This window comes from Tupaia chinensis, unplaced genomic scaffold, assembly GCF_000334495.1.
Source record: "Tupaia chinensis unplaced genomic scaffold, TupChi_1.0 Scaffold000672_1, whole genome shotgun sequence".
NCBI lineage: Eukaryota > Metazoa > Chordata > Mammalia > Scandentia > Tupaiidae > Tupaia > Tupaia belangeri.
The window spans coordinates 1714179-1726037 of NW_006160195.1; the positions used below are offsets into that span (position 1 = coordinate 1714179).

An 11859-nucleotide genomic window follows, 5' to 3' on the forward strand; every position below is an offset into this window, starting at 1 on the left:
TCCCGAATATCCATGCAGAAAATACCAGATCAAGGAACTTACCTATGCAACAGGTTGTACAGGACGTCAGTGATCAAGTCTGCTTACAGCCACCACAGGGACAGAGCACCCACGCAGACATACACATTCAGTATCATGAGTTTTCTTTCAGAGAAAGTATTCTATACATAATATACAAATTAAACAAAAAGCCCAATGAAGAGACTTTATTGCCACTGAAAAGGGGGGAAAAAATCAGTTACAATGTCAAAACCAAAGGTAAGAACACAGCACTAGGGCAATTTGTTTCTGCAAATGCCATAGTCCCCAGCATTCCCATGGTGGCTGATGCTGTATCCACAAGTCACTGAGTCCCATGACAGAGGTTACACAGGGGCTGTGAAGTTGTGATTGTCCACTCTGGAAGAAGTCTCTTCCTTTCCCAAATGTTGGAGGTGCTGCTGGCTCTCCTGGTTGGTCAGTAGATACACAACACAACTGAACATGAGGGGCCTAGGACTCTAAATAGTGCAAACACTTAAAAAAAAATACATTCCAACCTCCTTGCTTCTCTAGGCAAACAGAGCCTTTACAATTCCAGCTAACTAGAATATAGGTTTGTTCACCCTCCCAACTAGATCCAACTAGGTGCAAATGGGGAGCATGGAGGCAATTTAAATGGCACCTGTCCCAATAATAATAATAAAAAATAAAGATTTTTTTTAAAAAAACATGAGGCTAATGGCAGATAAATACACAAAACAGAACCTGGACTATAGATGCAGCTCTAGAAACAAGTTGTAAGCAGAGTGTAAGCATCTGCAAAGCACATGCTTAACACTATATTAATGCGGATCATGAGTATTGACCCCTCTTGTAGAATTCAGAGACAAGACGCTTCCAAAAGGATATCATCTAGATGCAAAGGCTTTGCACTGTTGAAAGCTTCAGAAGAGCGAGGAGACAGAAGAGGATGAGGAATGGACTTCTAGACCTAAGAAACACTAGAAGGATGCCCAGAAGGGCAGACCTTTCTCTGGGGCTTCTCCATGACACAGTGTACCAGGCTCAGTGTCAAGCAGTGAGAGCCACCATGAGATGGGCCAACCTGGCCTATTTCCCTGAAGGAAGCAGAGTTAAAAAAAAAAAAAAAAAAAAAAAAAAAAAAAAAAGATAAGCAATATAGGTGAATAAGTGTTGAGTCAAGCTTAACATTAGTCTCTAGCTATTCAAGAAACATCCACAACTGGGATTTTAAATGAAGCAGTCTCCCTTGAATATGATATAAAAAAGGAAATTCCATGTGAAAAAGATTCATGTACCTGGAGCTACTGAAAAATCCATTTTTGGAGGATGAGAAATAAAGAGAGAAGATAGCTGCAGGCATGAACTATGTTTGAGAATGAATGACATACAGAACGTAACATTTCATAATCACAGACAATAAAAAGCAATTCAAATATATCTTGAAAATTATCTTATAAAAATATCTACATTAAAATTTTAGCCTGAAAGCTATAGCTTCAATTTTATAAAAAGGCAATCTTTGAAAAGATCTGGCTCAGAAATATACAAACATTACACAACAGATATCAAAGTAAGATAGCTTAAAAAGCATCTTAGGGGATATTGCAACTGGCTTGTCATGAAATAGAATTAAGAATTCTCATTGCATAGCAGAAAATGAGGTCACTTTCATTTGCATAATACTGCAATTTTTTAGATGGAGAGATGCCATTGGGTACTTACGAGAAATAACTTTGGAATTCAGAATCCAACTTCTATGTTGTCCAAATCAGAATCCAAGTGGTGTCTAAGCTGCTACTAACCTTGGGCCTCAATTCCATTTCACCACTGTAATCAGATTTTAGATATGCCACTGGCAAAGCTATATTCACAAGCAGTTGTGGCCACCCTAACAGGAGTGGAGGGGGCAGGTTTCATCCACCATGTGACCAGCACAGACTTGAAAACAAATCTGTTGTGTAGAAAGTCACTGTGGAGAAAGAATTGTACCTGGTGATGAAGAAACAGCAGTTTTTGGATGGCATCTATGGACAACTAGAGTAGATTGGCTTTTTGGTGATGACATACCAGTGTTCTAGTCCCCCCGAGAAAGTACACATGAGGATGGAATGAACATGGCCTCAGCAGCACAACCAGCAGAGGCAGAGTTTCCCAGAAGGATAGGTCCAATGGCAAAAATCGAAAAGCAGAAAACATGGCTGGCTAGCTTTCAGGGTAAGGACCCTTTATGGGAAGACAACACACAGAAAATAGCCTTCCCTACATAAGCATGAAAGTCCAGCTTCTTAGTGGTTGGGGAGAGGATGAGGAATTCACCTTTCATCTGAAATCAAGAGCTTGTACAAATAGCATATGTCAGATCCCAACTCCCAACTTCATAACCTCCACACAACCAAATCAGTCCCAAAACTTCCTCAGAGAGGGAGGGAGGACATGTGTGACAAAAGTTCATTCCATTCAGCTTCTGCTTTAGAGCCAGTGTTCTGAAATCAGTCATCCCTACTGCTTGGTGACATCACAGAATCCAGCTAAAGCGTATTGATTCCTCTGGAGATACTTCTGGGTCCACAAAGGCTGGGCATTTTAACCTCTTCCCAAGGCTATTAAAAATTCTGTGTGCTAAACAGAAGTTTCATCTTCAAAAGAGTTGCACATTTGGTACACAATAAATATACAGTAAATACACTAAGTGCCCAACTAGCTGGGAAGACTTCTGGGTTTCAAGCTGAGGGATAGGTAAAGAAGTGGGGAACACCAATTTCCTGTAGTAACTGCTTGAAAGCAGCCCAGCTACATCAAAACTCCAACATCAGGATTTATAAAGCTCCTTAGCATCCCATAGGTAGACCCTGACATGAGAGTTAAACTTCAGCACCCAAAGTATGAGACTGTTCTCCAGACACACGGCCTCCCTCCTTTATGCCAGAAATCAACATAAGCGATGTGCGAGTTTATGAATAGCACAGCTTTATGCAAATGACTCTATGTGCCCTCAAATACCTACCCCCAGGTGTTTGAAGTTCTATCATCTATCATTTTTACTTGTGATTCAGCGAAGCTCTCATCAAGCTCCTCTTATAAAATATAAGTATCCCTGGGAATGATCTCAGATCCAGGGCCACAGGAGAAGCAAAGGGGGAAGAGGGTATTATAGGGGCTGGGGAGAGGGCACAGACCCTGGAACAGGGGGAAAGCATAACAAAAGGAAGACAAAAGATATCAGATTTGACCATCATCACAAAGTGCCAAGGACCAGCTCCACTTAATATATTCCTTTGAAGTCATCTATCTCCATGTGAATCACACGTGACCCCTCTCAACACAGGAACAAACTCATCCATGCATTTGGAGGGAGAATGACCTTTTACTTATCCTCCAAACTAGAACATTTTTGAGAGCAAAATGGTACTATAAATAATTATGCTTGAATAATAATAAATGAGGACTGTCCTGCCCTGGAAAAAACCAGAAGTAGGATCCCTCTCTGAGGCCGTTATGGGCAAGAACTAAATCCTTGGTTTTTTGGTCTATTTTTTGTGTATTTTTTTTCTCCAGTATGTTACCCAGGACTTCTCTGAAGAGCTAGTGTTCCACGTCAAAGAGGCACAAACTCTCCCAAACCTGGAATCTGTGACAGCAAAGACCAGTGGCCTTGATACGAAGCCTGATCAATTCTCATCTGCTTCCTGAAGAAAAACCCAAAGCAGAGTGGCCAGCGAAGGAACACAAATAACCTGTCTGTTCCCTAGTCCAGTACACAGAGATCATGGCACAGCTTCAAAAACACCCCAGCTTTTCTGCAGTCACAGTAGTCAAGTCATGAACATGGACATGATCGGAGGACTGCCCCTTCCACCGGTCATCTCTAGACATTCCTAACCTCTCCACCTGGACTTCCAGAATACAGCAGCATGAGTAGTCTCAGGGTCCCCATGGGGCAAATCCAGAAGAGAAATTTCTGTGATTTGACTTTTAGCATAGTAAAAGGATCAGTAGTAAAGAAACCCAGTAGACTATCACACATCCCCACCCCCCTAAATGAGTAAAACACCATGTTCTACACATCTGTGTGCACGCGCACACACACACACACACACACACACATACACACACACACACACACACACACACACACACACACCAAGCTCTCTGCTGTCCCTGTAGAAACATCAAAAACGAAAGTTCAAAGGTGCTGCTGGAGCTATCAGGAACCCCACTGCTCAGAGCAGAGGCCAAAGCACCTCGAGGAGCAGGAGGTAGGTCATTGGTATCCACGCTGTGATGGATGACGCCAGTCTGCCAAGTCAGGGGAAGGAAGTTCTTGCACCGCTGCAGACTCTCCCAGCAAATTAAGTCCCATCTTCATGGCCCCGCTATTGCAAGTCACAGACGGCACCAGCTCTTTCCTCCACCTCCTGGCAGTTGAAGTTTGGGTCATAAGGACTTGTGAATTACAGCAACACCTAATGTAAAAGGAGGAGAAAGTTATCATCTTAGCTTCTCCAAAGTTACTCAGAGTACCAGTGAGTTCATGAATCCATGACATACTAAGTCACAGCCAAGGGAAATAAGTACAATCTTTACCAAAATATTCAAGAGTCTGTAGACTCAGGTTTCCAGGAACTATTTTCCACTCTAGTAGCCAAGCTCTGGCAAGATATTTGAGGCCAGCCAACATGATTCAGCAGTAACCCAATGCTCTATAATGCTCTATAAGGTTCACATTCCAAGGTCTCTCTATACATGCCAGGCACATGCATGTATGCCTGTGATCCTGGCTGGTGGAGGCTGGGGACGGATCCCACTGTAAGGACTCTGTTGGGGACGTCTGTCTCCCTCCTTTCCTCTTTTCCTTCCCATAGTCCATGGAAGAAATAAATTAATTAATAATAAAAAAAAGAAAACAAGAAAAGATACACGAATAAATAAACACAGTTCCTCAAATACTACCGGTTAGTGGTCTTCCACATCATCAGAAGGACTCATCTAGTATGCTGTGTTATGACTTCCATTCCCAACCCTAGGACTCAGCTTAGTAACACTCAGCACCCTCACTGGAAACCTAGAGCACCTAAGCTACATAGCTCCAAATCTGTATCTCTCTAAGGGACGAGAGATTTAGGTCTACATTTAGAAGACACAGGAATTAACTGGAAAGAAAAACAGGCTGGCTTCATAGAAGGGAGAAAAACTCAATTCCAATCCTAGTTCTGCTACCAGTCATCCTGCTATAAGGCTCCATTTCCACACTATTCAATGTCATCTTGCTGAAGGACCCAAACTCTCCAGACACATACTTAAGCATTACTGCTTTAATCAAGTTAAACTAGACTCAGCACCTAACTTTCTAAATCAAATTTTGACCCAAAATTTCACTGTAGGCTAGATGTCAGGCTGATTCAGTCAACATCCTTTCTACCTACTGTCCTGCACTACAGATACCAGCAAGTCACAACTTCCATTTCCAGACTACCCTGAAGCTAGGATTGCCAAATAACTCAGTATTAGCCAATAAGTTTATAAATGCAAGTCTTCCAGTGCTGCAAGGTTGGCTTGTCTTTGTCCTGCCCAGAATGAAGCAGCAGCAACTACTAATGAAGCTGGCCAAACAGAAAAAGAAAACTCTGGTCCTTCAGTGATAGTCTGAGCTACCAGGCCAACCCTGGATTTCTTCCTTCCTTCCTTATCTATTCATTTATTGCTATAGGGCATGTGTGCTTACCGAAGGGAGACAGAGAGGGAAAGTGAAAAATCACCCTTCATGGGGGATGGCCACACTACAACCCCTTCTCCTCTGTTCTCTTCTTGAGATTTTGGGGTTGTGCACACACATGTACCCAATGTGATTTTCAAGCCACAGGGTCCAGGACTTGAACTGCAGTTGGTCAAGAATCCAGCACTGTAGCCACCATGCCACCTGCTGGCCCCGCCCCTCCTTTATTTAAACAAGTATCTGTCAAGTTTTCTGGTACCTGTCACTAAACAAAAATCCTAAGTTACAGAGTATCTATAAGAAAATGGTTACTAGAGCCTTATTTTAATATATTCCCACCACCATAACATGTTCTAGTTGAAGATGAAATTGAGATAATGTTAAGGAAAGCCTGAAATACTCCATTGGAGAGATACTGCTAAGACATCCATTTCCTGTTAATTCCTGGATAAAGGTGCAGACATAGATACTTGGAGGCAGGCAGAACCTGAGTCCAGACCCAGACAGACTCAGATGTACTTCCTAACCTTAGCAACCTCTCACCTACACCTCAGGCATTTCTTTCACAAGCTAGCATTTTTTAAAGTAGGCTCCTTGTAATGCTTTTTAATATAAACTTTCTATTTTGATTACAAAAGTAACATATCCTCATTATGGAAAATTTGGAAAATGAAGAACACAATTTAAAAAAAAAAAAAAGAAAAACCTTTAATCACTTCATACACACAGAAGCAACACTGTCTCTTCATAATACTTCCTGGCTTCTAATAATAATCACAATCATTACCGAAGGGGTGTCTAGTGGTAGGCAGGCATCGTGCTAAGAGCTTTACATGTATTACCTTATTTCATAATGCCTTAAGAGGATCCATCTAATTTTATTCCCATTTTACAAATAAAACAATAGAGGTTCAATTAGATTGAATATCTGGTCCAGAGACAGGGTTAATAGTAGAGGTGAAATTCAAATCCAGATTTGACTTCAAAATCCACTTCCAAAAGCAGTAGCTATTCAAACCTACCCCACAGGGGACTAAGGCTAAGCTCACATTGTACATACAACTTTATACCCTCCTTTTTGAACCTAATAATCTGTCACTAACACCTTCTTATGACATTAAAGATATATTGACTGGACTTGCTCTATGGCTTGGTATATAAGGCAGCCAGATTCCACATGGCAGACCATGCAGTTTGAGTCCCGGAACCCACAGCTTGAAAAACATGCCAGATGTCTGAGCATACATGCCCAAAATCCTGAAAGAAGGGAAAAAAGAGGCGAAGGAATTGCAAGGTGACTATTTGCCATGGGAATCCTCTCCCTCTCTCTCTGATAAGCACATGTACTCTCTAGACAAACCAACAAAAAAAAATCTACTCTATAAATATTCCATAGATTAACTGTTTATCTTCTGCCAGACATTAAACAGTTCTTGTTCGCCATTATAAATAACAGTTCAATAAATAACGTTATAAACAAATCTGGGTTTCAGAACATTTCTCTAGATTTTAAAATAATGGGTGCAGTCAATGTGCTGAACACAAAACTGCATGCTTGTTTGTCTCCTTCCCACCTACTTCTGGAGTGGGCAGACAATGAAGAAAGAGACGAAATACTTGGCACATATGTGATTCTGACTGGTCAATCTTAACCCTTCTCATCTCGTCTAGGCACACATGGAAACAAGGGGGAATCTCTCACTTAAATCACAGCCTCATCCTAGAAAACGCTCTACTCTTCCCACTGGAGCTTCCAAGAGAAAATGATGGTGCTGGTTTTAATAATTACCCATGAGAACAGAATCACTCTGAGACCAAAAGGTTTTCTTTCTTTCTTTTTTTTCTTTTTTTTTTTTTTTTGATAGAGGTTTTTGCCTTAAAGCACATGTGGCTGCCAAAGAGCCAAAATGTTTCTAAAATCTTTTATATTTAGCCAAGATCAATGTGACAAAGTAAACCCTAAAAGAGGATAAAGGGAAAAACAAAACAAAACAAAACTCCATTGCAATGGAAGCCCTGTGTTTGAAAGAAAATCCCTATTAGCCAGAATGGCACAATCTTCTTTTGCACTGAAATCCAAATAAGATGGAAGGGACGGACTTTTCTAATGAAAAATGGGCATAAGAATTCCATTGAGTCATGATGTGGATTAAATGAGATAATGACTGTAAAATACTTAGGATAATACCTGACATGTCATGAATACTCAATAAATAAATGTTAATTCTACTATACTTGTTTCTGGTAAACTAGACACAAGGAGCTGGACTACATCGTGGATATATATTTGTTTATCTCTCCATAGACCCCCAAACTCAACAGTACCAAGTGTGACACTGCTCTTCCACCCCACCCCAGTACTTCACCAAAGCACTTCCCAACACACAGTCCCCATGAAGAAGTTTCCATACCAGCCTTAGGCTTACTCCCCTCTCTCAGCCTCTTGCCCCTGAGCTGAGGTAGTACAAAGGGCATGGGTATATAAGTCATCTGATAGAAAGTGGACAAATATAAAGATTTATTGCTGGGACCAGCAGTTAGCGTAATGGCTATGTTGCTGGACTCCCATGTAGTCGACCCCGGTTCGAGTCCTGGACCCGTTGGCTTAAACTTATGCCGGGTGCATGCCCAAGATCTTGAGAGGAGAAAGAAGAGGTTGTGGCATGGCCATCCCCCCGGAGGGTGATTTCTTGCTTTCTCTCTGTTTCTCTCTGTCTTTCTGGCAAGTGCACATGCCATATAGCAAAAACCTCTCAAAAAAAAAAATATTTACTACTATGTGAACCAAGCCAGACTATGAAAGAAAAGCACCGAAAGAGAGACACTGTATGTCCCCACTCGATATATACCAAATGTCAGCACTCTATTGCAGAATAAAAACATGGAGAGCAATGGTAATACTGGAGACAGTGCAAGAGGAGGGTAGGAAATGGGGGAGGGTGAGAGGGAAGGTATCAAGCAGGAGAAGAAAGAAGCAAAACATCTAAGGGACCCAAAATGGAAAGAAATCTGTTGATTATAATATGTATAGTAATGTCTTTGACTGGACTGATATACAGTGTATTTATCATGGGAAAATTCATTTGGTATGCTGCAATGATACACGGTGATTTAATGTAAAAAGTAAATTAAATAAAAACTAAAAAGAAGTCAGACATCGGGACCAGCAGATGGCATAATGGCTATGTCTCTGGATTCCTATGTAGTCGACCACAATGCGAGTCCTGGAACTGGTGGCTTAAACTCACACTGGGCCTGTGTGCGTGCGTGCCCAAGATCCCGAGAGGAGAGTGGAGGAGAAGGAATCGTGGCCTGGCCATCCTCCCTGGGGGGTGATTTCTCACTTTCTGCCTGTCTTATCTCTTTCTGTCTTTCTGGCAAGCGCACACTCCCTATGGCAAAAACCTCTCCAGAAAAAAGAAGTCAGAGATGGATTTGAATTCTGACTGCTGTTTATTAGCTATATGGCAAATTACTTATATTATCCAAACTTCAGTGTTATCCTGTGCAAAAATGGAAGGATACAGCCCCATACAGTCCATACAGTGCCAGCCTGAAGCTCGTTCAAAAGACAAGAGCAAGGTATGTGTGTACCTAACACACTGCCCCATTGGACATAGAGGGTATGCCCAGTGAAGAGCAGCTATTTATTTGTGGGATTGTAACGCACTCTCAAAATTTAATGGAACCCATGTCCTCCAGGAAGCATTCCCTGACTCAGTCAGTTCTCATGAGTATGTCACAGCCTAAGCCCTGTACAGTGCACTCCATTTAGAACTTGTGTCTACATCATTTGTATCTCCCCTGTTTTATGTAGGCAGGTCTTACTTTTCCAAATCAAATTCTAGAAAGTAAGAACTATATCTTAAACCACCTAAGAGTCTGACACATAAACCAGGAATGGCAACGAAATTCTAAAATCTCTTGTGACAACTCAGGTCAGTTTGAAATGGGATCTCTGGAATACTGTGTTAAGAGTACAGGGGGCCAGCAGGTGGCATAGTGGTTAAAAGCACCAGACTCCCACATGGCCAACTGTGGGTTGAATCCTGGGCCTGGAGGCTTGTGCGCTCTCGCTCTCTCTCTCTCTCTCTCTCTCTCTCAATCTGTGTGTGTGTGTGTGTGTGTGTGTGTGTGTGTGTGTCTAGAAATATTAAAATAATAATAATAAATAAAGTTAAATAATTATTTTAAATAAAAGAACTCTAAGGCTACTTCATGGGGGAAAAGAGTGCTAATTATCAGTAGCTGTTGTAGGCACAGAATAAAGGACTGGTGACCACACGATGATTATCTGCCATTTCTGGAAGAGGCATTGGTCCCAAGTTAAGCAAGGTTACATTCCCTCATCCTACCAGCCACTCCAACCCTGCGCTCGCAGTGTTGGAGGCTTCTAGAGAGTTGGAATGGAGATGGAACACACTGACCTGCGTAGCTCCTTCCTGTGCTCATGTTGGTTGGCAACAGCGTCCATTTGTCGGTGACAGGATTGTAGTATTCCACTGAAGCCAAGTTACAAGACCCATCATCTCCTCCAACAACATACAGGAGCCCATTCACTGCACAGACTCCTGGTGATCAAACAGAAGCCACAGGAAACATTATTGTAGGAGCACCAAGAGATCAGAATCAATGGAAAAACAACTCTGGACAGCCCTGGAGCTACTTCCCTTTATAGCAGCAAAATGAAGACTTGGCTGTACAGGTGTGAACTGGCTCAATGGACAAGAGCCACTGGGCACTGAGGACCCCTTCTTTCTAGCAAGGTCACTTCTATGATAAAGGAGTTTTCATTACTACATGTCCCACAGAAGTCCCCTGGCTCCCAACCCTGTAAGTATGCAGAACACTACGGGCACAAGCCCCTCTGTATCCAAACACTGCCCACAGTTCATATAGACTTCCCATGCTTGGCTTCATCTAGGGAATAAGACAATTTAAGGGATTGCACACACACCACTACTGTATGTCAGGGTTTTTTTGTTTTGTTTTGTTTTGTTTTGTTTTGTTCCTGATAAATCCTATGTTCTGTCCATACTCTGAGGTGCCACTGGTTGTGTCTGTGATCCCTCCACAAGACTGGGGTCTCAATTCACACAGTTCCCAGGGACAAGGCACCTTCCTAGCCTAATCTCAGAGTGAGCTGGTTTTCTAACAAGACCTGATGCAAGAAGGAAATGTAATTACTGTTCATCAGGACTTTTAAAAGGCCTTAGTTAAATGCATTGTGTATTTTTCAAAATCAGATGAGGGGACTGACAATGCTCAAACAGTAGTAATTATCAGTGTTGATGAAGATATTCTCAAATACTGGCGAGCGTATGAAATGGACAGCCTTCTTAGATGGTATCCAAAACACTTTTGCTTCCTCTGAGTCAAAAATTTCACTTCCAGCCTTTTATTCTAAAGAAATCATTTTTAAAATATATATCAATTTAGCCATAAGGATCATTTACAATAACCAAATAATTATAGTATAGAAAAGAGAAATGATCAAAATGCTCAATAGTAGATTATTTAAATTATTATATAGCCAATTAAAATACCATATAATAAATGTATTAGTGTATGAAGATGTTCATGAAAGATTGTTAAGTGAGTTTTTAAAGGCAGGTTATAAGATAGTGGTATGGTACAATTTCACGTCGTTATTGAAAAAATAGAAACATCTATATGTGAATGTTTGTATATACATACATTTACAACTATACTTCATCCTGAGACTCTAGATACACTACCTGCCTTAAGAGTTCTGTAATTCCTTGCTCATACGGCTTAAGGCCAAATACCAAGTAATAACACAGCAGGCATAAGCAATGAGTATATCAAAATACTCCCCTCTGTGGACACTTCTAAGTCACTCACAAAGAGGTTTAAAAACTAGATAATATGAGTAGGAAAGAAATAAACCATCTGAAAGTCATCTGTTTGTCTTTGCAGCTTGAAAGCTGGGTCACACCAGTACTTTCCAAGAGCAAGAAGACACAGCAAGTTATACCAACACAGAACATGACCCACAGGGTAAAGGTCTAAAAGAAAATACCTTAACAGGGGTGTGAAGCCCCAGGAAAAAAAAAAAAAAAAAAAATAAACACTCCCGGGGAAATCGCCCCTATCGGAAGGGCAAAGGGAACGGGAGG

General features: G+C 41.4%; 1 protein-coding gene across 1 annotated transcript in view; it reads right to left on the reverse strand.

The window, feature by feature from the left end:
- Nucleotides 1-1170: 1170 nt before the first annotated feature.
- The window catches only part of KLHL3 (kelch like family member 3), a 99792-nt gene continuing 89103 nt past the window's right edge, over nucleotides 1171-11859 (reverse strand). Inside the window, 2 exon segments of the mRNA XM_014592249.2 lie at nucleotides 1171-4469; nucleotides 10147-10290. Coding sequence (XP_014447735.1) covers nucleotides 4441-4469; nucleotides 10147-10290 — 173 coding nt within the window. The 3' untranslated portion in view covers nucleotides 1171-4440.